Source organism: Sapajus apella, unplaced genomic scaffold (genome assembly GCF_009761245.1).
Source record: "Sapajus apella isolate SASKATOON/1434 unplaced genomic scaffold, GSC_monkey_1.0 scaffold206, whole genome shotgun sequence".
In the NCBI taxonomy this organism is placed as follows: Eukaryota; Metazoa; Chordata; class Mammalia; order Primates; family Cebidae; genus Sapajus; species Sapajus apella.
The window spans coordinates 61,357-87,346 of NW_022437146.1; the positions used below are offsets into that span (position 1 = coordinate 61,357).

Genomic DNA, 25,990 nt, shown 5'->3' on the forward strand with positions numbered 1-25,990 from the left:
AAGTAGAAACCCTCTAGGAGGATGATATTCACAGCAGCAGCAGCACAGGTGGATTCTAGGGAGGAAATGACCTTGGAAGGACTCAGGAAGGGAGGGCAAGTGAGCTCGGGTCAGATGAGGAGGCAGGAGCCCTGAGAGGCTGCAGGGACACACAGCCTGCCCTGGGTGATGTGTCCTGTTCGAGATGGGCTGTTTCACTTTGATGAGGCAACCTGGGCTAGAAAGCCTTTCCTCCCTGCTCCTCCCCTGCGCCTGCTGCCCTCCGCCCACACCCACGTCAAGCAGTATCCCGAATTGTTGATGAGCAACACCACCGTGGTGCTAACGATCACTCTATGTCCTCCTAGTTCCCACTGAGGATCCCCTGGAAGACCTCACCAATGACCTCAGATGAGGATGCCCCATGGCATTTGAAGGTCAGGCCACCTGGTTATTCACTGCTGGCTGCCTGGTTTTGTCTGAGAAAAAGTGCTAAGATTTATCTTATTCAATTAAAATAAGATATGATACATGACTTATACAGTGTCCTTGCGGGGGGAATTCTGAGTGAGAATCTATTCCCTACAAAGGCTTGATTTTAGGCAGCAGGTGAAAGTAAGAGCATCAGCCATGCACTGAGTGGCAGTGAGCATCTTGATTCTTTCTTTGGGACAAAATCACTGCTACTTTTACTGGGTCCAGCCTAGGTGTTCACGGCTTTCCTCATTGGGCCCAGGCCATGTGTTCAAAGCTGTCTTAATCAAAGAAAGTCCAGGTGTTCACAGACATCCTTTTTGTGTCCAGCCAAAGTCACCCTCACTTGGGCCGAGCCCAGGTGTTAATAGTCGTCCTCAGTGGGATTAGCCCAGTGGTTCACAGTGTCTTTTTCAGGTGAGTTTAGGTGTCAAGAGCCATCCATATTGGGCCCAGCCAGGTGTTCATAGCCATCCTCATGAGGGCAGCCCAAACTTTCACAGCGGCCCTTATTGGTCCCAGGCCAGGTGTTCACTGCTGTATTCATTGGGCCCAGCCTAGACATTCATAGCTGTGCTCAACAACCAAGGTGTTTACAGCTGTCTTCATGGCAATCAGCCCCAGTGCCACAGCAGCTTTTATTGGCTGAGCCCAAGGGTTCTCAGCTATTCTCATTGGACCCAGGCCAGGCGTTCACAGCTGTCCTCACTGAGCCCAGTCTAGGTTTTCATAGCTGCCTTCACTGCGCCCAGCTCAGGTGTTAACAGCTGTCCACATTGTGTCCAGACCAGATAGTCAAAGCTTTTCTCATGGGGCCCAGCCAAGGCAATCACAGCTGGTAGCTAGCTCAGGTGTGAATACTTGTCCTCATCAGCCTGGATGAGAAATGCCATCCTCTCCCAGAGACACGCACTTTCCTGTGTCACGGAGCCATGCGGTGATGCACAGAAGGCTGGCTTCTGCAGGAGCGAGGAATCAACCTAAATGCCCATAACAGCCGAAAGGATAAACAAAATGCAGTTCATGGGCTCCATGGAATACTATGCAGCCATAAAAAAGAAGGAGATCACATCTTTACAGAAACATGGACAGACCTGGAGACTAGTATCCTAAGTGAACTAACTCAGGAACAGAAAACCAAATACTGCACATTCTCACTTATAAGTGGGAGCTAAATGATGATAACACACGGACACAAAGAAGGGAACAACAGACACTGGGGCCTTCCTCAGGGTGGAGGGTAAGGGGAGGGAGAAGAGCAGAAGAAATTACTATTGGGTACTAGGCTCAGTACCTGGGTGATGAAATAATCTGTATAACAAACCCCCGTGACACAAGTTTACCCATATGATAAACCTGTACATGTACCCCTGAACCTAAAATAAAAGTTAAAAAAAAGGTTTTGCAATGATAAGAAAAAGCTTACTTTTTCATTCCCCTCTAGCTGCTAACTAATGGGGAGGCCCTCCTTCACTCTGGGAAGCGCAGAGGAAAATTAAGGCCTTCCTGGCGACAAGGCAGTTTGTGAGAAAGTCATGAGTGAGCATGGCAGGCTGTGCGGGAAGTGTGTATTGGACAATATGACACACCGGCTTCTCATTGCTGCTGCCTTTCTCATCAGTAATACATGTTTTCAGAAAGCCTTGTCTTCATGTACACAATGGACCATAATTACTGCAAAAGTCCACTGAGACCTATTTTTAAAAGTGCATTTGTAAGAAGCCGACAAAGTCCACTTTACAAAGCAGATCATGACACGTCTAAAAAGCCCTCAGGCCGTATCTACTGGACACATAACGGTGGCTCAAGCTCCCCGATCTCCATGTTGCACAGAAGCCACAATCGGCCTTCTCCAGGGCTCCAGAGGAGTCCCCTATCGAGGCACAGGCACACCCGAGGCCCCGTCGCACACTACCCAGCCTCTGGCCAGTGGTACCCTCGGGCTGGAGCCGCCTCATGTGAGCAAAGCCCCCAGGAGCTTGGGTGGGCACAGGCATGAATCAACCCACCACTCCAAATGTGTCATTACGAGGTCAGAGGACTGATCATCTGCAGCAAAGGGGGCGCTGGGATCCAGCGCCTCCAACCCTGAGAAGGCTGGGGGTTCCGTGGGGAGAGCTGGAATTCTGTGGCTGAGCCAGGACACAGAAGACAGGTGTGGCCTCTGGCAGGCCAATCTCATGTTTGGCCCCCAGCCCCACATACCACACAGGTGCGTGCTGTCACCTGTGCAGATGGGAAGCCCAGACTATTTGGGTCTGGGGCCCCCTGACTTTCTGTGCCACCTTAGCACTGTACACTGGCCGCTTGGGCCTCATGGCCTCAGCTCCTCCAGCTGACCTGACAGGAGAGAGGCTGGTGACAGGGCAGATGACAGGGCAGTCAGCCTGCCCAGCATCAGCCAGGGTCTGGCCCGAGTGGCCTCTGGGAGGTGTGGGGAGGGGGCTATTCAGGCCCACCCCTTCCCTCTTCATTCTCCTGGGAGACAGTCACAGGAGCTTGTTTGCAGTCCAAAGTCCCCCCCAGCCCCTCCCTCCCTATGGATCCCTTCCCTGGGCATAGGCCTGAGTGTGCAGCCTGGGTAGCTGTTAGCACCAGAGATGGGGCCTGTCTGCACCCAAGGGAGTCCCCTGCGGTCAGCTCCAGTTCTGTAAATCCTGGTTGGGGTGGGTGGCAGGCAGCAGGGGCTCCAATGGTTTAGAGTAGCTCTCTTGGGCTGGCTCCCCACACCACCTACCCCTCAGCAGGCCGGCTCTGGACATAGCAGTTGGCCAAGTCCCAGCCAGCCTGTCTCGGCAGCTCCTCCTCCTGCCTGCCAGAGTGACTTCACTTTTTCAGATCTGCTGAGTGATGTGCAGATCACTGATTCAGTCCTGAGCTCAGCCAGGACACAGCAGGAAGAGGAGGGTCTGGCCTCGCTGCACCCCAGGCCCGGGTTCCTGTGCCCTTCCACCCCAAGGCCCCATGGGCTTCGCTTCCTCCTTCTCTCTGTGGCTGGGTGCAGGCCAGACCTCAAGAGGCAGCTGGAGGATGGGGAAAGAACAGGGGCTTTCTCCGTGGAGGCTGAGAACCCACATCCAACCTCACCCCAGGACCCCCCAGCACAGGTCCAGTGGCTTCCCCTTGTTAGAGGTGAATGTGATCCTGGGCATCATTTCTTTGGGGGAAAACTGGATTCTTTGGGTCTCCAGTTCCTCTCTGCTGCTGGCTGTCCTAGGCTGCCAGCCCCACATCCCATGTTCTCCTGCAGACGGGGGAAGGGCACCCCCTCCATGCTCCCCCCATGAGGCTGAAAATGGCCACATTCTCCTATAGAAGTTCACTGCTTCTTTGAATAAACATAGAAATTGATCATCCCAGTCTTAAAGAAAGTTACATTTGTCTCAGTGGCCTGGCTTCTCAGGAAACCTCCCAGAGAGCAGTGCAGGGAGCTGAAACTTACCAGCTCCAAGCCTGACTGGGACAGGCCTGCCCCTCACCCCTCCTGACTGCCTGTTGACCAATGCCTCTGCGTCCCAGCTCCCTAGCTCTTACATTTCTTCCCAGCCAGGCCTCCAGGACCCCAACCCTCTGCACTGCCCTGCATGCTGACAAAGGCTCTCCTGCCCCTCCCTGCCCAGCTTTTCCCCTCCTCCTGCCTTTGGCCCCACAGAGGCCGAGCTCCACGTGCCTGTGCTTCTGAGAAATGGCTGGGAGTGCGCTGTGCAGGGGAACGTGGAGCTGTGGTAGGGATGAGGGGTTGGGAGAGGGCACTGTTCTCAGAGTCCTCTGGGTCGCAACCCCAGCAGTCCCAGATTTTGCATCCCCATCTGGCTTCCATGTCCTCTGTGCAGGGGAAAGGGCGCAACACAGGGACTCTGTGGAAACGGCGCAACTGATGAAAGAGCAGCTGTGCTTGCAGACGTGCGCAGACCTAGGGTACTGGTGGCCTTTCCAGCACCGGCCCCGCGCCTGGCTGCTACCGCCACACTCCTACCCCTGCCAGGGCTCGCCCGCTCCTACCGCGCCCTGTTCAGACCCCTGCCAGCCGGCGCCCCGCTCCCCCCTACCCCCGCGTCCCGTGCCTGCACCTTCCTGCACCCCGCTCCTACCCCCTGCTCCGCTGGCCCCTGCTCCTACTCGTGGCCCGCTGCTCCCACCTAGCGCTGCCCCTTCCCGCCCTCCAAAGCAGCCGGCACCCGCCTGGCCCGACAGTGATCAGAGCAGGGCGCGCAGCGGCTGAGTGCTCTGGAGTCCCTGCCCGGAGGTGCCACTCCCATGTCAGCCACACCCAGGCAGACTTGGGGTGGCTAGGCTTAGCACCATACCCAGCCGTGGAGACCCACTGGCCAGAGCCACCTTCCCTCCAGTAGCAGCCCCAGCGCGCACTGGGGATACCAAAGGCGACATCCGTTGCTGCCGCGGCTGCTCAGCAAAGATAAGTCTTGCCGGCTGCCGGTTCCCAAACCCCGCAGTGGCCTGGAGCGCCAAGCTGGGAACTGAGGCTTTGAGAATCCCTTTCTGCTTGCGCAGCGGGCTTCGTCACTGCCAGGTCGGCTGGAGCGCACTGGCGGGGAGGCGTTCAGGACAGGTCTCCGGCAGGAGCAGCCGCCAGCGGATAGCGAGTCAGGGGTCGGTGCCCAGAACCCAGCGCAGCGGGAGTTCCCAGCGTGGTTGTCCCGAACGCCAAAGCCGCGTCCTGAAGCAAACTGGACAGCCCTTTCGGGGCAGGTGTGGGGGCAGGGCCAGGGAGCCCAGAAAGCTGCGGCTTGCATGGGATTTGCTGTTTTTGCAGGAGATGTCGGAGTCCTGGTTTCCTTTTTGAGCTCTACCTCCTCATTCCTCCTCCGGCTCTGCTGCTTTGGATGGCAGAGGAGTGCAAACGCTGCTTTGCTCTTAGGCATCGCTGCTTTGCTCTCCTGCATTTTGCCATCCTAGTCTTTAAAAACCTAAAAGCCTGTGGTTTCTGGGGTGGTTCCCTTGGAGAGGCTGCAGTGTGCTGAGATCCAGCCTGCAGCCTGGGAGTTCTGTGCCACTGTCTGGCAGGGCACCTGTAGATGCGGCTTTGGGGCCATGGGAGGGCTCAGGGCCAACATTTACGGGCGCAAGTTTTGGGGCTGAGTGTGGGGCCGTGGGTGCTGCTGCACTGAAGACGGGGTGCAGTATGTGGGTCTGGGTGTCGGGGCAGGGTTGCTGCAGTGCGGAGGACAGAGGTGGTGTCCAGGAGGGGCAGTCCTAGGCATCAAAAGTCAGGGTGACAGAGCAGGAGCACCGTCATCTCGGACAAACACTGCCACTTGAAGCTCCAACTCCCTTTCTTTTTTTTTTTTTTTTTTTTGAGATGGAGTTTCGCTCTTGTTACCCAGGCTGGAGTGCAATGGCGCAATCTCGGCTCACCGCAACCTCCGTCTCCTGGGTTCAGGCAATTCTCCTGCCTCAGCCTCCTGAGTAGCTGGGATTACAGGCACACGCCACCATGCCCAGCTAATTTTTTGTATTTTTAGTAGAGACGGGGTTTCACCATGTTGACCAGGATGGTCTCGATCTCTTGACCTTGTGATCCACCCACCTCGGCCTCCCAAAGTGCTGGGATTACAGGCTTGAGCCACCGCGCCCGGCCTTCCAACTCCCTTTCTAGCCTCAGGCATTTCAAGGAAATCACTTCTCTTTTAACTATGAGCAGCCACAAAGAGCAGAGAGTAAAATACAGAGGAGACAGCTTGGGCACAGAGGGAGGGGGAAAGTCTCTGGGATAACCGCCAAACTTCACCCTTATACAGCTATTTCTCACCCCAGTGAAACAGTGGGCCTTTCCTTTCCCTTCAGGTGCACTAAGGGAAGCTAAAAGCAGACTTGGGGATATGCCTGCAGCTGCAGAAAGATGTATGTGAACAGGCACACAACTCTTCTTCCCAGTTAAGCACAACAAAGAGACACAGAAGCAGTGCAAGCCGCTGGTAAACTCTCCCACCCTGAATCCTTAAAAACTCTTTTTATTTTTTTTGAGATGGAGTCTTGCTCTGTCACCCAAGCTGGAGTGCAGTGGCATGATCTCAGCTCAATGGAACCTCCACCTCCCATGTTCAAGCGATTCTCCTGCCTCAGCTTCGAGAGTAGTTGGGATTACAGGCACGTGCCACCACGCCCAGCTAATTTTTTGTGTTTTTAGTAGAGACAGGTTTTCACCATGTGACCCAGGATGGTCTCAATCTATTGACTTTGTGATCCACCTGCCTCCGCCTCCCAAAAGGCTGGGACTAAAGGCATGAGCCACCTTGCCTGGCCCAAAAACTCTTAATCTGTAAGAGAGTGGGCTCTGACCTAACACGGCTAGATGCCCCTCTCAGGTTTGTTTTCTCTAAAATAAACCTGTCTTGACTGGCGAGCCACCTTTTGTGTTTCTTTCCTCTTTCTTTAATTCTTTTTATTTTTATTTTATTTTTTTATTTATGTTTTTTTATTTTGTTTTTTGAGATGACATCTCTGTCACCCAGATTGGAGTGCAATGGTGTGCTCTGGGCTCACTGCAAACTCGGCCTCCTGGGTTCAAGCAATTCTCCTGTCTCAGCCTCCCAAATAGGTGGGATTACAGTTGGGTGCTACCACACCCGACTAATTTTTGTATTTTTAGGTAGAGACAGGATTTTACCTTGTTGGTCAGGCTGGTCTCGAACCCCTGACTTCGTGATCTGCCTGCCGCAGCCTCCCAAAGTTCTGGGATTACAGGCGTGAGCCACAGCACCTGGCTCTTTCTTTAATTCTTATGAGGAGTGCTGCTGTGCTGAGAACAGGTTTGTAGGCTGGGTGTCGGGGGGGCAGGGGTACTGCTGTGCTCGGGACAGGGGGTACAAAGTGGGGGTCTGGTTGTCAGGGAGCAGGGGTTCTGCTGTGCTGAGAACAGAAGGAGCAGTGTTGGGGGCTGGGTGTCAGGGGGCAGGGTTGCTACAGTGCTGAGGACAGAGGTGGTACAGGGCAGGGATCCTGGGCGTTAAAAGGCAGGGGTGATGCGGTACTGAGGCCAGGGGGTGCAGGGTGGGGTCTGACTGTCAGGGGGCAGGGGTGTAGCTGTGTGAGGACAGAATGTTCGGGGCATTGGCTGGGCATTAGGGGGTGGGGGTGCAGCTGTGCTGAGTACCAGGTATGCAGGGCAGGGGCTGGGTGTTAGGGCACAGGGGTGCTGCTGTTCTGAGGACTGGGTACAGGATGGGGGGCTGAGTACTGGGGCTGTGGTGCAGCTGTGCTATGGACAGGGGAACTCCTCAGGTTCATGTATTTTCCAAATAAGGACTTGAGCCCAGATCTTTATGCACTAGCCCCGTGCTCTTGGTCACTCCATCTGCCACCTTTCTACCTTGTCTCATCTCAGTACGGGGATTTGCCTACACAGTGGGTCTGCACAGTTTTAAGTGCATCCCACACAGCATGTTCTTCCAAACACCCAACTCAGATTCAGGAGGCTTATCCCTGCAGATGGTGGACAGTGGACCATGGATCAAACATGGAACCCAGTGGGCCCCAACCTTTTTGACACCAGGAGGGATCAGTTTCATGGAAGATAATTTTTCAACAGACTGGGGTGGTGTGGAAGGATGCTTTCAGGATGATTCGAGCACATTAATTGGGCACTTTATTTCTATTATTATTTACCCTGTAATTAATGAAATAATTATACAAATCATCATAATGTAGAAGCATATTGACCATCAGCTAATGTGGCCCAGAATAGATGATGCCAAGCTCATGTAGAGGCCCAGCCTCCAGCACTCAGCCCAGTCATGGTTTCTGTGTGCTTGGCTCAGGAAACACAGCAAGAGGATAAGAGGACCAAGGGCTTTGCCCGAGGGCCTGAGAGACAGGGTGAGCCCTTGCCTTCCTCCTAGCAGGATGTGGGAGGCTCATGCATGAGGTGGGAAAGAGACTTGGCTGTGGGACAGCAGAGGCTCCACAATGCTCCTGTTGCACCCAGTGTTGACAAACGTTCTTCTTTGCCTCAGAGCCCTGTGAAAAAACAAGTCAAGGTGGTTGATTTCAGTCCACATGAATATAAAATGAGCCAAGTTATGGTTTGAGTATTCTTGAAATATGCATTTGGTAGAAAGTTACTGTGTTTAATTTGCATTGCTATGTAGGTGACAATACTTTCCCTACTTTTCAATATAATGAGGCCATGTGATTTTAAAACGTCCCTTGTTTCCCCCTGAAAGTATGTCCTCATAACCAAATTCCCCTAGTCATCTTTAATCTCTACAGTATAGTTTTTCTGTGAAACTGAGGTGGCCTTCTACTGTGTGTGATTAAAGATACAAATCAGTGTTACCAACATTGGAGTTCTATAAGTTCATGGCCAGCTGCCCAATGTGCTCCATGAGAGAGCAGGGCACAGACTCTAAACATGATTTAGAGGAGCAGGAAGAAGTCAGGAGGACATCCATGCCATGGGGGTGAGCCAAGGTTGAAAGGCCAGGAGAACCAGTTCAATGTCATGCCCTGGATGCAGCCAGGATGTTCGGGCCCCATCTGATGTGGAAGGAGCAGAGCTTGGACTTCAGGGCTGGCGTGAGCACTGCCCGGCCACCGTTCTAAGAGCCTGGAGAGAGGAGCTGCTTTTTCATTTGTCTTCTCCATCTTTCTGTGTTGATGTCAATAACACAATCAGAAATTAGTGAGAGGCAAAGAACAGGAGGGAGTTCCCAAAATATCTGACTTAATCAAGGGGGATATGATGAGCAGGGGTGGACATCAGGGTCAGGTCAGACATAGCACTGTCCCCAGGCCTGCTCTCCCTGTGGCTGGGACAGAGAACGGCATTTGCTTTTCACCAGCTTCTGGAAGTCGCCTGACAGCTGGTCCTTGTGTAGATGCTGTTGGCTAAGGTTGATCTATCCCAGAATCCCATTTAACTGGAGGAGCCTCACAGCCCCTGGCCGGGGCAGCTGTGTCACACTAGTTGCAGCAGAGGTGGGAGGGGAGCCAGTTCCAGTGCAGGGTGAGCTCAGCAAAGGGAGGGGCTGCCCCAGAGCCCAGGTACTCCTTGCACATCTCCCTTCTGACCCATAAGACATCACTTTGCTTATTTCTCTGAGATGGGCTTGGAATCATCAGTTTCAAACGCTATGTCCTGCCATTCATGGGTGGAAGGATTCTGGCCCTGGTTGGTCACTGTGAGGTCAGGGGCTATGTCCTTTTTCTTCCTTCTCATCCCAGAACTTAACCCTGGGCAGCCCATCATGGGGGCCCCAGCAATGTTCTGATGTACACAGCCCTGTGCTGAGATATAGCACGAATGTGAAAAGGCTTCCTGCTCACCCTCTGTAGTCTGCTGAGTCCCACACAAATGCAGGTTCCTGTGTGGATTCTGATGCAGGGTCTGGGAGAAGTGCGTGGGCTCCCCGCCATGTGTGCTGTTGTTGTCCCATCTGCTCCTGAAGTGTGCAGCTAAGGATTAAAATAATAAATATCGTGTAGAGCTCACCATCATGGTTTAAAGTCCAATAAAATGGATGTTAACTGCAGTAGGAGCACAGGTATATTTAGGAAACTTAAGTGACATAGTAGCATTTTTACAAAAAAGAGGATATTTACCAGGCCTCTTTCTGTGAGGAGACCCCGTCCTGGAGTCATGCCGTGCAGTTGTGTGCTGCCTAGGTGAACACTGCCTACTTCACAGTGATCAGGGTGGCTTAGCCAGAGACCCGAGGCTCTGTCCCCCAGGGCTCTCCTGATGGTGTCCTTTGCCTTTCTTCACCACCAAGGAGGGTGGCCCAGCAGCAGCTCAGCCCCTGCTCTTACCCCACCTCCTCCGTACACGCCAGCCCTGTGTCCTCAGCACCCAGGGCTGCCAGAGAGCCTTCAGCAGCTCCCATGGCAGACAGTGATTCTATGTTTTCTAGATTTCAAGGATGACCTGGCAAAGACCACTGAGATGCCCTCGGAAGTGGCTTTATCTCTTTGCAGGGTAAAGTCCTCTTTCTTTGTCTGAGATGGGAATTTTATTTCTTTTGGTTTCTTTCCATTTCATTTGAATTATTATGTGCAAATCTCACCATGGAAATTATAAATGAATTGCAGAATTTTTTGGTGGGCAAATGTAAGAGTCCATTACCAACTAAGAACTGATTCAAGACGGCACCCACAGATGACAGCTTTAGTCACAAACTGCATGTCACAGAGCATTTTCCTCATGGAAAATTCATTCTTCTTGGAAATTATGGTGACTTTACAACCAAAATTATTTTGAAAATCTTCCATGAAACTCTTATGCCTTTCCACAAGTGTTTTCTAGGCTTTATTTTGGGGCCATCGCCTCAAGTACTGTTTCCTGTCTGAGTTTTTTATGTCATCATGTAAACAAAAGACCTGTGCACACAGGACACAGTATGGTCTGACGCCCAGGGTTTTCTTTTCTCTATATGCAGCCCCTAGGAGGTCCCCCCAAAAAGTACGTATTCCAGACACACTCTTTTTCTAAGAAAAAAAATCTTCATTGTTGAGAAAGGTGGAACTTACTGGCCCACTTTTGCTGGAGAGCTACTTTGGATTGAGCTTTCTGCCAGACATGAAGTTTGTTCAGGTTGGTGTAAAAAACATGAAGAATCTAGTAAAGAACAGTGACCATTCCAGTCTAGTCCCTGAAGTAGTGGCGTCATTTAGATGGAAGAGGGTAGTGTGCAACACGGCTGGGAAGTGGAGGAGAGAGTTCTTGTAAAGTGATCATAAGTGTCTTTGGGAGCCTGCCTGCATTTCCCCAGAAAGCACATTTCCATGTGCAAAGCACAACACAAGGATTACTGTTCTAAACACAAAATGCATCACCATTGCACACTTCACATCAATCAGCCCTTTCATCCTCCGTGGCAGCTTACCTAAAGGTAAGTTTCATGTCCTCACTCATCAGGTAGAGATGCTGTGGAAATGAATTTTTCTTTTTTTTTCCTTTTTTTTTTTGAGACAGAGTTTCACTCTTGTTACCCAGGCTGGAGTGCAATGGCGCGATCTCGGCTCACCGCAACCTCCGCCTCCTGGGTTCAGGCAATTCTCCTGCCTCAGCCTCCCAAGCAGCTGGGACTACAGGCACGTGCCACCATGCCCAGCTAATTTTTTGTATTTATAGTAGAGACGGGGTTTCACCATGTTGACCAGGATGGTCTCGATCTCTTGACCTCGTGATCCACCTGCCTCGGCCTCCCAAAGTGCTGGGATTACAGGCTTGAGCCACCGCGCCCGGCCTGAAAATGAATTTTTCAAGCTCTTGGGCTCCTAAACTGAAGAGACAAATGTGAACTCAAGAATGGGTGAAACATTGATGCGATGGCTACTACTGTGCACTTGGCAGACAGCCCTGGCATAACTCATCACCGTGCCAGGGAGTTCCAGCACCTATGTGTGCATGTGGAAGTGTGATGGCCTGTAGAGATTTTACACACTGTCATTACAGGACGGTCTTAGTGGTCACCTAACCCAGGGTGGGAACAGCTACATTTTACAGTGGAATCTGGTGCGGTCATTAATGTGAAGCGCACTTGCAGGGCTCAGAGGGTTTTGGCAGCATGATGGGTTCATTCCTCAGCTCCTGGCCAAGAGTAGAGAATAATCAGGGACATATTCTGTTTTAGTTAATGACATAGTAACCACAAGGCTTAGAAATGCTCTGGTTCAGCAGCACACACACACCTCAAGCACAGCCCCAAACAGGAGCCCCAGGAACAACTTGGGCGTTAGCCTGGTGCCCATCTCCCCTGCTGGAACCTCCTGCACAGCTGGGTTGGAGAGTGTCAGCACCCCTGCCTGCTGCCCCCAGGGCAGGCTGTCCCAGTGTCAGATCCAGTGAGAGCCTGAGCAGTAACGGACTCCCTGGACACACGTTGTGTTGAAAAGGGAGACTGGAAGGACAGATAGCACATATCACATGTGGTCATGTTTAAATGGTAGGATAATTGTATTTTCAAATCTTTATTTTTCTTTAAAACAGATGTTTGGTGGATAAATGTTATAGACTATTTTGGCTGGAATACATATTTTAAAAGAAAGGCTGATTTTATGATGTAAGACATCTTCCAGGACAGGTGATCCACACAGCAGTGCAGGTGGATCCTGGGAGTAAATGACCTCAAATGGGATTAGGAAGGCAGCACAGCTGGGAGCAGTGGCTCACGCCTATAATCCCAGTACTTTTGGAGGCCATGGCAAATATATTGCTTGAGCCCAGGAGTTCGAGACCAGCCTAGGCAACCTGGCAAACCCCCATCTCTACAAAATCAGCTGGGCATGATGAGGGCATCTGTAGTTTCAGCGACTTGGAGGCTGAGGCAAAGGATCCACCTGGGTTTGGGAGGTCGAGGCTGCAGTGAGTCACGATTGCACCGTGGCACTCCAGCCCAGGTGACAGTGTGAGAGCAGCTCAAAGAGAAAAAAAAAATAGCACAACTTAGCTCAGGTCTGAATAGAAGGCTCCCTGACACGCTGTCATTGAAACACATGTACCCTGTTTGAGATCAGCTTTCACATTGATGAGAGTGGCTCAGCTCGAGAGCCAAGGCTCTGTCTCCCAGGGCTTTCCTGGTGGTCTCCTTTGCCTCCCTTCACCACTAAGGAGGATGGGCCGGCAGCTCAGCCTGTGCTGTTAATCCACCTTTTCCACACACGCCAGCCCCCTGTCCACAGCACCCAAGGCTGCCTGAGGAATTCTTCAGCAGTTCCCATGTGCTGACAGTGACTCTTTGTTTCCTAGATCACTTACTCTTCATCCCAGGACAGCTTCCTGGAGAGATGTCCTCAGAACAAGTCCTGGACATTTTCAACTTAAGATCTCTTTTTGTCTAAGATGAGAATTGTATTTCTCTTAGTTTCTTTCCATTTCATTTGTTGCAAATCTTACCATGGACGTTGTAGATAAGTTACATAATTTCTTGGTGGGAAAATGTGAGTGTTCATTGCCAACTAGGAACTGGTTCCAGATGGCACTCATAGATGACAGCTTCAGTTACAAACCGTATGCAGATAACATTTTCCCCAGGAGAAGTGCTTACTGTTTGAAAATTGTGGTGAATTTGCAACTAAAATCATATGGAAAGTCTTATACACAACTCTTGTGCCTTTCCACAAGTGTCTTCTAGGCTTTATTTTGGGGCCATTGCCACAAGCACTATTTCCCATCTGCTTTTCTAATGTCAGCAACTGAAGAAAAGAGCTGCCACATGGGACACAGCATGATCTGACGCTCAGTGTTTTCCTTTCTCTCTGCAGAGAGACTCAGCGATTCGAGCAAGTGGTACGAACTCTGGGGTCACCCTTTTGCTAGGAGCTATCTTAGTGTTGAGAAAGGTGACACTTTCCTCCCTGCTTTTGCTGGAGAGCCACCCTGGTGTGAGCTTCCTGCTGGAAATGAGGTTTGGGCAGTTTGGTATAGAAAAAACAAAGAATTTAGTCAACACCTGTGGTCATCCACTCTAGTTCCCAGAAGGAGTGATGTCATTTAAATAGGAACAGGGGTGCATCAGGGTGGGGAGGCATGGAGGAGAGAGTCTGTGTGGAGTGACAGTGAATGTCTTTGGGAGTGTGTGTGCATTTCTCTAGAAAGCATGCTCCCCTGTGCAAAGCACAACCCAAGGTTCAGTGTTCTAGAAACCAAATTCCATCCCCGCAGCACACTTCACATCAGTCAACACTTTCATCCTTCACCACAGTTGTACCAGAAGGATAGTTTAACATCCTCAGTCCCAAGATTGGATATGGTGGAAAGATGAATTTCCCAAGCTCTCCATTTCCTGAATGGAAAAGGCAAATGTGAACTCAGGAATGGGTGCAAAGTTGACGTGATGGGCTGCTACTCTGCAGTCCTCATGTTGACCTGGTGTAACTCATCACCACACCAGGGAGTGCCAGCATCTGTGTGTGCATGTGGAAGGATGACAGCCTAGAGAGATCTCAGACACTGTCCATCATTATAAGATGTTCTCAAGGCCGGGCACGGTGGCTCATGCCTGTAATCCTAGCACTTTGGGAGGCCGAGGTGGGTGGATCACCTGAGGTCAGGAGTTCAAGACCAGCCTGGCCATCATGGTGAAACCCCATCATCTTTAAAAAAAAAAAAAAAAAGAAGTAAAAGTAAAAGATGTTCTCAGTGATGGCGAAAGGCACGGTAGCAGTGCAGTGGACTTTGGGGTGGTCACGAATATGAAACACACATAGGAGAGTCACAGCCTTTAGGCTACAGTGGTGGGGTCATTTCTCAGCTCATGTTCAAAAGCAGAGAATAATCAGGGACATGTCCTGTTGTATTTAAAGATATGATTGGACCCAGTAGGGAGGCTCATGCCTGTAATCCCAGCAGTTTGGGAGGTTGAGGCAGGAGGATCACTTGAGCCCAGAAGTTTAAGACTGGCCTGGGCAACATGGTAAAATTACATGTCTACAAAAAATAAAATTAGCCAGCTGTGGCTGGTCACTGGGAGTGCAGGGACTGTGTCCTCATTTCTTCTCATCTCAGAGTTCAGCCCTGAGCAGCTTTCTTTGGGGTGCAGTGATGTTCTGATGCATACAGCTCTGTGCTGAGACCTAGCACAAATGTGAAAAGTTTTTCTGCTCACCCTGTGCAGTCTGTTGAGCCCCACACTAATCCAGGGGCCTGCATGGGTTCTGATCTTGGGGGGCTCCTGAACGCAGTGAGGTCACCCCCTTGCCTCCTCCGCTCCTATTTGGAGAGTGTTTGCAGAGGATGCTCTTTCGCTATCACAAGTGTGCCCCTGCTGGGGAGCCCCCTGGACCAGGCTGCTGTCCTCTGTGTGTTAGCATCCCCAGGCCTCACAGGGGCCTGCTTCTTGTGCATGTGCCCGGGAAGTACCCATCTTTGGATGACCAGATCACAGCAGCAAGCTACTCTGCAAGGAAGCACCAGGGGAAGCAAGCCATGTCTTTCTCATCTTTGTTCTTTAAACCTGTGCATTTTAGTGTGGACCTCAGTAGCATCTATGCTTATTCATTTTTACATTAATTTCAAGACATAAAATTAAAAATTCAGAACCTCCTCTCAAGAGCCATGCTTCGAGTACCCAGTATCCTAATGCTCACACTACAGAGAGCATTACCATCCTGTAAGAATGTTCTCTGGGCCAGCTGCCATGAGCCTGACCCAGGTTCTGTTCACTACACTCACCTAACTCAACACGTGTGCCTCTATGTTGTAAATTCAGGGTTCTCAGAGCGGAGCTGACAGCCATAATGGGTCAGTGGAGGTGAATGAGTCAAGGGGGATTTTTTCAGGTTTTCTGTCTCATCTGAAGGCTCCCAGCTGAGTCGAGCCCAGGGAGAGTCTGAGATCACAGAAGATGGAGCAGGGCACCTGGTGTCACCCAGTGTGGCTGTGCGTGGAGCAAGAGTGCTGCTCCAGTCACTCTGAAGTCACCCTTCTCTGATGTTTGTGTCTCTGTAGGTAGCTCTAAGGACAGCTTTGCTGAAACCAGTGACGACAAAAACTCTGCCAGTAGCGGAGACACTCCAGGTGGGGCTGGGACACAGGGTTCTTGGGGGCAGCTGGGTTACACCTGTGGTTTCTGCGCCTCGGTTGGGAGCTGCGAAGTCAGTGAATATAAAAGGAAGTAGGTGTAGAGGTGGGGTTTGTTCTTTCTGCATGTTAATGAGAAATTGAAGTTTTGTTTCCATGGGCGTCGTGTGTGCTCTGCTCATCCCAATGATTCCTTCCCTGGTGAGCAAGATGACCTTTTCCAGAAGGCCAGATCTCTCCTGCCTGTGCCACAGCAAACACCAAAGCCCTGGGTTTTGGGTGGGTGGATATCGACCTTTGTGAATGGAGAATGAGATGAGTATGCTGGTGTGGCATTTAGTGCTGTGTAGGAAGTGAGGTGGGACACAGCCCCTCACAGCTGCTGTGGGACCCTGGACACAAAGTCCTTCACGCGTGTGCCAGGAGGTAGCAGTAGTCCACCCTCTCCCTCTGCACTCTGGGGACCTGTACCAGCACCTTACTGCCCAGCCCTCATCATCTTCTCCTGGTCACAGGGCACTCCCTGGGTCTCCTGAGGTAAAGAATCCTCCGCTGGGATTACTCAGTGTGCCCTCATCTTAGAGACCCGAGGGGGTATCCCATGCTCAAGCACAGCTCTGGCCTCCACTTCTCCCCCAGTCCCAGATCCTTGAGTTAAGAATAGAAGCTGAATTGGCTTTTGAGAATTCAGTGTCCAGCTGTCACCGAGGCCCTCTGTGGCCAACAGGCATCCTACGGTGTGTGTGGAGTGGCTGTGTGTTGCTGCAGGCTCACACCCTCCTTATAACCTGGTTCCTAGAATCCACTGGGCCCAGGATGGAGCCTCTGGGCAGCTGGCACTGGGGTCACTTGTCTTGTCACACCCACCGCTCTGGCCTGACAGCCTTGCCATGCACCCCATGCTGCAGTCAGGCCCAGCTTGTTCCCTGTTTCAGGCCTGCCATGTGCCCTCCCGCCCAGTCCTCCCACAACTCAGGCAAAACCTGGCAGGGCCTGTTCATTCACGTGCTGACAACCGCAGCCTCACCTGAGGATTAAGGCAGTGGGACAAGGGGCTTTCCCTAGAGTCCTGTTACGGCGTTTCTAAGCTTTCAGGAACCTTGTGAGGGTTGAGTATTTTCCAGGTCCCTAAGGTCATCCCAGGCATACAACAGTCACTCATTCTGTGACATTGGTTGTCAACCTGTCCCACAGGCCCCACTCAGCCCCAGGCCTGTGGCAGGTGCTGCCGACCTAGGGTGCGACCCACGGGCTTATGGAGGGCCTGGCAATGCAGCCCTGCCCTTCCCTCCTGTGTTTTTTTGTTGGAGAACAGTGGGATTGGTGATCAACAGAGAGAAAAGACATGGGATTCATCAGAAAAGCAGAGACAGGCCCTAGAGGAGGAGGAGGGAGGGAATCACATATTGTACACAACGTCCTGGAGATGGTGGCCACCTCTTGGAGGACAAGGCCTTGGCCTTCCCTGCCTGGGCACAGTTACAGGATGTGAGGGCTGGAAAAGTGTGTGGGAAGATAGAGGCTCCTCCCTCGCTGTAGGAAGTGATCCAGGCTGCGGAGGAGGCTCTGGAGATGAGCACACCGGAGCCTGTGGGGTTGATCCGCCGCCTCAGGATGGCAGGGCCCGAGTGCCTCCTCGACTCTCACTCTCCCCTTTCCTTCCCATGGCCGCCCCATCACCGCTGCTGCTCCCAACACCCTGAAGCTGCTGGAGCAGATATGGAAGAGTCCAAGAGTGCAGACGACCATCAGCGTGTAATTATCTCCTTCCTCCCCTCTCTCACCCCTGATTCATGAGCTCCTCTAGCTCTGGCCCTCTCCCTCTTCCCCTCTCTTATCATCCTCCTGAGGGACATGGTCTCATCGTGGCAGTCAATGTTCTGGGTCTTCAGTGCCTGTAAAGTCCCTCTGCAGCCCTCTTGCCCACAGTCTTGGCCTTGCCCTGACTCCTGACCCCCAGGCTGCAGCGCTGAATCCTGTTGAGCAACTCCACAGGGTCCAGGCAGGAAGCTGGGTTGGGGTCAGAAGAGCTTGGCCCACCCTACTGGAGGGGTTCCCAGTGACATCTGGGTCTGCTCTGGGGACCACCCCCCAAAGTGGCACTGGGGACTCTGGACATGCAGTTGTTTTCTTCCTCTCAGATGACAGCAAGTCCTCTCCAGGCACCTGTGGAAAAAGCAATAGAGACAAAGCCTGAACAGGCAGAAGAAATCTGAGTGTGCAGGGGCGGCATGACCGGGGAAGGCAGACAGTGCCCGTGTCCCCGTGTCTGCCCCACTCTCTTGCTATCCCATCAGGACACCCAGCGAGTTCAAGGAGGATGAGGATGCTGAGGAGCCTCACCTGACCTGTTGTGACCTTTGTCTGTTATGCTGGAAATCCCTACAGGCAAGTGAAGGATGCCCAGAGAACATCCTCCAGGGAACACACCCTCTCCATAGCAGCCCGTGAGCCTGCTGGGCTGAGCCCTCCACAGGCTGCTCTAATGACGGAGACGCTGAGGTGCTGGTCAGGCTACCATGTGCAGGATTCCAAGGCCATGCACCGTGTTCTTGTCTGTAGTGCCACTGAAGCTCATTTGAGGGGACCCAGCCCTGCCCTCCCAGCCCCCTGAAGCCAACAGGGAGCATCACCAGTTTGTCATGAGCAGACATTGGGGTTGACCATGAACTCCCACATTTCATGCCTCCTGGGAAAGGTGTGAGAGGGAGGCACCCCCCAGCTTTGCCATGCCAGCAAGCAGCCCACCCACCCCAGCACTGGACACCTGTGGGCACTCAGTAGGTCCTGGCATCAAGTAGGGGAAAAGCTAGGATCCAGGACCCCCTGGGGTGTGCCCAGTCCCAGTGGCCCCTCAGCCTCCCTGGAGCCCTGGGGCCTGGGGTGGCCTCCTGGCCCCATTTCTCAAGATGAGGTTGGAGGCTTCTGTGTGTAGAGACACTGGCTTGGGCATCGATGGTTCTGTGTCTGGGTCCGATGCCAACAGAAGAAACCCCTGAAGACAAGTCAGGGCTGTGGTCAGTTGGGAGGAGTTAAGGGGCAGGATTCAGGGAGCCACTGTTTTAAATGTATTTTCCTATTCAAAATTAACATATACATACAAATGTGTATTTGTGTGTATTTATATATATATATATATATATATGTATATATATATATTTATTCTTTAAAACGTAGTGTTTTCTGTAATTCTTTTATGCTGAAATGTACTAAAGTGAGAAATGTGTGTTTTGCCAAAGCATAATGATTTCTAAAATGAAAATGCACAGACAGGGTTGGTGGGGTGTTAGATGGACCAAGTCTTCTTAGGCAGTAACAATGACGTGCTCCAGGAAGCTACACACATTTAATGTGCAGTTCTTCCATCTGTATGGCACAGAGGGTCTGGGGTGAGGGCAGGTCACCAACCCACCCTGTGTCATCAGACCTTCTGCTCCTCCCAGGGCCCAAGGGCATGAGACTCTGCCAGTTGATCCTTTAAGCCTCCCCCTCCCTCTGCATCTCTTTCAGTATCTGGGTGTTCAGCCCCCTGAAGATGCCCGTGTGCGTGCCTGGGCTCGGTGCCTCCTGCAGGACATTTATAGACACTCTGAGCATAGACAACCCCCTCACAGAGAGCAGCACCCAGGCCAGACCTGTGGACAGACTCTGGGGAGGCCAGGGCCCCAAGGTCACCTTCCAGGGCATGAGGAGCCCTCTGAGACCTGCACACGCACCCCAGAGAGCTCCTCCTCCCTCCTCTGTGCCCCTAGTGACTTTCGCACCTCCGTGTTGCAGATTTTTCGAATATCTGGAAGGACCTGGACACAAGACCTCACCCTGGCCCAGCGACCATCTGGATAGTGGGAGTTTTAGGGACTATGCTACACTTTCTGGACTCTTATATTCTGTTTAATTGTTTAAAAAATATTCTTACTTTAGGCCAGGCACAGTGGCTCATGCCTGTAATCCCAGCACTTTGGGAGGCCACGGTGGGCGGATCACTAGGTCAAGAGATTGAGATCATCCTGGCCAACATGGTGAAACCCCATTTCTACTAAAAATACAAAAATTAGCCAGGTGTGGGCAGGCGACTGTAGTCCCAGCTACTCGGGAGGCTGAGTCAGGAGAACTGCTTGAATCCAGGAAGCAGAGACTGTAGTGAGCTAAGGTTGTCTCACTGCACTCCAGCCTGGTGACAGAGAAAGACTCTGGCTCAAAACAAAATTCTTAATCTGTTTTTTGTAAGACAGAAGCTGTTATTGTAGCTTACATTTTATTCCTTAAGTAATTTTTCAATTGTTTTATTTATTTTTGTCCAATTATTCTGGAATTTTTATTATTATTATTATTTTTTTTTTGAGACGGAGTTTCGCTCTTGTTACCCAGGCTGGAGTGCAATGGCGCGATCTCGGCTCACCGCAACCTCCGCCTCCTGGATTCAGGCAATTCTCCTGCCTCAGCCTCCTGAGTAGCTGGGATTACAGGCATGCACCACCACGCCCAGCTAATTTTTTGTAGTTTTAGTAGAGATGGGGTTTCACCATGTTGACCAGGATGGTCTCGATCTCTTGACCTTGTGATCCACCCGCCTCGGCCTCCCAAAGTGCTGGGATTACAGGCTTGAGCCACTGCGCCCAGCCCTGGAATTTTTATAATTTTGACAGATGTTTTATGCTTTGTATTATTTTCTTAATGACTTTTACCTTAGTTTTTAAACAATCCATGGTACAGTAAGTTATAGTAAGACATAGTATTTTTTAGTTTATATTCTGTACGTATTTTCAAATATGTGTTAATGGCTGGGCATGGTGGCTCACACCTGTAATCCCAGCACTTTGGGAGGCCAAGACAGGAGGATCACTTGAGCCCAGGAATTGAAGACCAGCTTGGACAACATAGTGAGACTTCATCCCTACTAAAAAAAATACATGGGGGCCAGGCGCGGTGGCTCAAGCGTGTAATCCCAGCACTTTGGGAGGCCGAGGAGGGTGGATCACAAGGTCAAGAGATCGAGACCATCCTGGTCAACATGGTGAAACCCCGTCTCTACTAAAAATACAAAAAATTAGCTGGGCATGGTGGTGTGTGCCTGTAATCCCAGCTACTCAAGAGGCTGAGGCAGGAGAATTGCCTGAACCCAGGAGGCGGAGGTTGCGGTGAGCCGAGATCGTGCCATTGCACTCCAGCCTGGGTAACGAGCGAAACTCTGTCCCCAAAAAAAAAAAAAAAAAAAAAAAGGAGGCTTGTAACAGAGACGCGACTCTCCAAAATGCCACACAGGCAAGTGGGGGCCGCACAACCCAAGGTTTCGAGAAAGTTTCTCTTGGGAATGTAAAATACACTTACCCTAGGACTCCCAGTTTCTAAACCTCCTGATCCTAGAAGTCCAGAGGACAGACCAAGTGCAAAGTCCCCGACCCCCGACTCGGCTCTCGGCTCCCCCCACACCGTTCTCAGCTCCTGCCGCACCGCACCCTCCATTCCCTGAACGCCACGGTTCCTCCGCCTCCGGGACTTCGCCCTCGGTTACTTGGATAGCTTGCGACCACTACCTGCCACTCCACCCAGTCTGGGCCCTGCCCGAGGCAAGCCTGGCTTCCACTCCGCGCTCCTGGAGTCACGCGCAAACCCTCCTCCACGGCCCCATCGCACCCTCCAGAGATGCGCTGCTTGGGCTTGCGTCCCCCGCCGACACCCAGCACCGACGGGTAGTCCCCGAGGCCACGCAGACCGCCCCCTGCCCGCGCGCAGAGCCAGACCCAGGGAACAGCGAGCGCCACAGTTCCGCGTGGGACAGGGTTAGTCAAAAGGCGTCAGGCGCGCATGCGCAGCGCGCGCTTTATTACGTCACTGCGAGTCCAGAACGCAAGGCTGGATCATGAGCACGCCCCGGCTGGCGCCTGCGCGCTTGCGCATCTTCCTCTGTTGGGCGTGCGCCGCAGCGGCCGGAGTCACCTCGAAGTTGAGCTTCTTCTCCAGCAGGTGCATGCGCGCCGTGGTCTCAGTCAGCATGTCCATGAGCACTTCCTGCTGCAGCTTCAGGTAGTTGTTCTCCTTCAGCAACACCTGGCTCGTGGTCCGCTGCACCTGCGCTTTCCAGCCCGAGACGGTCGTCGCCAACTGGCCCTCCGTTGTCCACCGGCCGCCGCGGAACTCGAAGGCTTGGTTGCCGAGGCGCATGCGCGGCGCTCCGTAGTCGAGGCCCAGCTCGGCCTGGCGCGTGCTGTAATTCAGCAGGTAGAAGGTGGACAGGGAGGAGATGCGGCGCAGTGGCGGCCGCCGTGGCAAGAAGCGCCGCGAGATGTGATCGGCCCAAAACTGCCGCAGCTGCTCCCACACGTGGCTGACATGGCTCGTAGCCAGGCACCCGAAGGTTGCCATGGCGAGTGCCGGGTGGACCTTGTAGGGCACGCAGGTGCTCGGAGGGGAGCCTCGGGAGCGCTGGCGACTGGTGCTGCGCTCTTGCCTCGGGAACCTGGATGTCCAGAATGATGAAGGCGAGCCAGGGGGGCTGCTGGGAGGCAAGAGTATGAGTGAGCAGCTTGCTCGGTACAGGCTGCCTCTCAAACCGCGAGGCCGGTGGACATGGCTTAGCCCTGCAGTTAGGGTTGCGGCTGTGGGTAACCAGGTGCTGGCCACCGAGGAGCCCGTCCCTCCAGGCTGCACAGGCAGCCGTCTCACCTAAACCACCTTACCCAAAGACCACCGAGTGTCAGGCGCTGGGATAAATATGCAGATGAAGGACGCTAGGAGCGCCCTGTTGTCTGAGTTGCAGCTGGAAGACTGAGGGGTAGGGAATGGTAGCAGAGACAAGTAGGTATTTAAAGGAGTAGGACTTCGCTAGGTGAGCTGAGGATGGACAATGGAGAGCAGAAAGGCAGAGGGAAGAGCCAAGCAGGTTTTTTTTTTTTTTTTAAAACGTAGTTTCGCTCTTGTCGTTGTGGTTGGAGTGCAATGGCACGGTCTTTGCCCACTGCAACCTCCGCCTCCCAGCTTCAAACAATTTTCCTGTCCCAGCCTCCATAGTAGCTGGGATTACAGGCACCTGCCACCATGCGTGGCTAATTTTTTTGGTATTTTTAGTAGAGATGGGGTTTCACCATGTTTGCCAGGCTGGTCTCGAACTCCTGACCTCAGGTGATCCGCTCGCCTCGGCCTCACAAAGTGCTGGGATTACAGGTGTGAGCCACCGTGCCCGACACGACTTTCATGTTTCAGATGTGAACACTAGCTTGGATAGGATTGGTGCTGGGAAGAGCAGAAGAGGAAGCTGGGAAGGTAGGCACTATGTGAGGGTGCTGTACAGGCAGGCTCAGAAGTTTATACTTCCTCTTGTGTGTAAGAGGGAACTGCTGAAGGATTACAAAGCTAGGGTTAGATCTGGATTCTGGAAACAATCTGGGAGGCTGTCTAGCATACCCAACAGCATGATTGCCCTCATCATTCAGTCAACTAGCATCTGCTCTGTGCCAGGTCCTGGTCTTGGAAGGAGGACCTGAAACAGCCTCTGCCTGCCCTCAAGATGCTCCAGATCCAGCTTGGAAGACAGATGCCTGTGTAGACCATGGTCCAGTGTGTTCACTGACATCCTGGGGTGTGCACCATGGGCTAGAGATATGCATAGGGCTCAAAGTAATAGGGATTGTGCACGGTAGACATGACTTTTTGTTCCAAACAAATTATGCCCTAAGGGAATCCAAAGTTCAGATAACAGACAAGTCCCATTTTGCTCACTTCTCCCTGTACTCCCCCACCCAGTAAGTGCTGATTCTATTATGTGAAAAAGGGAGCTATGTGTTTTTGTTTGTTTGTTTTTGAGATGGAGTCTCGCTCTGTAGCCCAGGTTGGAGTGCAGTGGCATGATCTCAGCTCACTGCAACCTCCACCTCTGGGGTTCAAGCAATTCTCCCACCTCAGCCTCCCTGGTAGCAGGGACTACCTGCATATGCCACCACGCCTGGCTAATTTTTTGTATTTTTAGTAGAGATGGGGTTTCACAGTGTTAGCCAGGATGGTCTCAATCTGACCTCGTGATCTGCCTACCTTGGCCTCTCAAAGTGCTAGGATTACAGGCGTGAGCCACCACGCCTGGCCAAGGAGCTATGTGTTGTTTTTAATTCCTCTCCTGCCCATGGACAGTGAGAAGAAAAAGAATTGGAGCAGGCTTCCCTCTGTTATACCTTCATTAATTCATAACACACTTATCCCTCACATATAGCTGGGCAGAGGCTGGATGGTATATGCCATCCCCAAGATGTAGTTCAGGGAGATAGTCTCTGGAAGTCCACATCTAGGCCCACCCTTGAGATTGTATCTTGTCAGAGGACCCTTCCCCATTAGTTCTCACTGTATGCTGTACCTCACCTGGAAGATGTGGTGGAGTTGCTGAGCTGCCGTCCCAGGTCTGACCCTATCTGTGACCCACTCAGCTCCTGTCTACCTGCTATGACTCACAATACCTCCAGGCCAGGCTACCGCAGGACAGAAGGGTTGCTGACTGCTGAGCTGTCAGACAGACCCTGGGCTCTCTGCTGCATGCATTCAGTGCATCATTGATCACGTACTGTGTTCTAGGAACAATTCTAGGGAAGTGAAGAAGATATTGCCCTCATTAAGCTGTCATCCCTGGCAGGGGAATGAAGGGGGTGGTCATAAGCAGAGTCCAAGACAGGAATTTGTTCTAGAGGAACTAACAAGATAGTTTCTGAGGAAGCTAACAGAGGGTGTTATGGGTCAGGTTCCCTAGAAGCAGAGCCTAAGATGAGCATTCTTGCTCGAGTGAATTATTGGGGAAGTGCTCTCAGGAGAAGGGGGTGAGGGAAGCAAGACAGGGCAGGGAAAAGGCTAAGGCTGAGGCAGAGTGTGGTCTCACATAGAGACTAGCTTCCGCTTGCTGTCATGGAGAACTCTGAGCACAAATGGCATCACACTTAGGCCTCCTTAAGGCAAGAGAGCCAGTATTTTGTATCCTTCTACATGTTATGTCAGGGGCAGCTAAGAGTTATCAGCCAGCACCTACAGCATCTATGGGATGGGTGCACCACCAGTGATAGGGATTTTGATGGGGCACCGACTGAGCAGGGAGGAAGATAATAGAATAGATGATGACAGGGCACAGTGGCTCACACGTGTAATCTTAGCACTTTGGGAGGCCGAGGTGGGTAGATCACCTGAGGTCAGGAGTTGGAGACCAGCCTGGCCAACATGGTGAAAACTTGTCTCTAGTAAAACTACAAATACAAAACTAGCCAGGCGTGGTGGCGCGGGCCTATAGTCCCAGCTACTCAGGAGGCTGAGGCAGGAGAATAACTTGAACCTAGGAGGCAGAGGTTGCAGTGAGCCGAGATTGCGCCATTGTACTCCATCCTGGACAAAAAGAGCAAAATTCCGTCTCAAAAAAAAATAATAATAGGAATAGATGAAAATGAAAGGGCAGACTGGCCAACATGGCAAAACTGCACCTCTACAAAAACCAACTAGGTGGGCATGGTGGCACGTGCCTATAGTCCCAGCTACTCAAGAGTCTGAGGTGGGAGGATCACCTGAGCTCAAGAGGTCAAAGCTGCAGTGAGCAGTCATTGTGCCACTGCACTCCAGCATAGGCGATAGAGACCCTGTGTTAAAAAATAAAAAGAGGGCCGGGCACCGTGTTTCACACCTGTAAATTCCAGCATTTTGGAAGGGCAACAAGAGTGAAACTTCATCCCCTCCACCCAAAAAAATGAATGACTAAATGAGTAAGAATGCCTAGGCCAGGCATGGTGGCTCACGCCTGTAATCCCAGCACTGGGAGGCTGAGGTGGGCAGATCACAAGGTCAGGAGATTGAGACTATCCTGGCTAACACAGAAACCCTGTCTTTACTAAAAATACAAAAAATTAGCCAGGTGTGGTGGCACGCGCCTGTAGTCCCCGCCACTCAGGAGGCTGAGGCAGGAGAATCACTTGAACCCAGGAGGTAGAGGTTGTAGTCAGCAGAGATTGCATCACTGCACTCCAGCCTGGGTAACAGAGTGAGACTCCATCTCAAAACACACACACACACACACACACACACACACACACACACACACACACA

General features: G+C 52.1%; 2 protein-coding genes and 1 long non-coding RNA gene across 5 annotated transcripts in view; 1 reads left to right on the plus strand and 2 right to left on the minus strand.

Annotated features, from left to right (window-relative positions):
• Nucleotides 1–20,456: 20,456 nt before the first annotated feature.
• LOC116544126 overlaps nucleotides 20,457–25,990 on the minus strand; it is a 21,594-nt gene continuing 16,060 nt past the window's right edge. The window contains exon 3 of the long non-coding RNA XR_004265827.1: nucleotides 20,457–20,486. This is a non-coding gene — a long non-coding RNA (uncharacterized LOC116544126). The remainder of the gene's footprint in view (nucleotides 20,487–25,990) is intronic.
• CBY3 (chibby family member 3) lies at nucleotides 21,743–22,704 on the minus strand. Its single transcript, XM_032270250.1, has one exon. It carries the CDS (start codon nucleotides 22,292–22,294, stop codon nucleotides 21,761–21,763), a length of 534 nt encoding a protein of 177 aa, XP_032126141.1. The 5' UTR covers nucleotides 22,295–22,704; the 3' UTR covers nucleotides 21,743–21,760.
• CANX (calnexin) overlaps nucleotides 21,824–25,990 on the plus strand; it is a 56,768-nt gene continuing 52,601 nt past the window's right edge. Inside the window, exons 1-2 of one of the 3 annotated variants that reach the window (XM_032270224.1) lie at nucleotides 22,084–22,150; nucleotides 23,387–23,507. The gene's annotated coding sequence lies outside the window, so the exon portion shown is untranslated. Of the gene's footprint in view, nucleotides 21,956–22,083; nucleotides 22,151–23,386; nucleotides 23,508–25,990 lie in introns of those variants that run through there. The other 2 variants (XM_032270220.1, XM_032270226.1) reach the window with 2 other exon arrangements.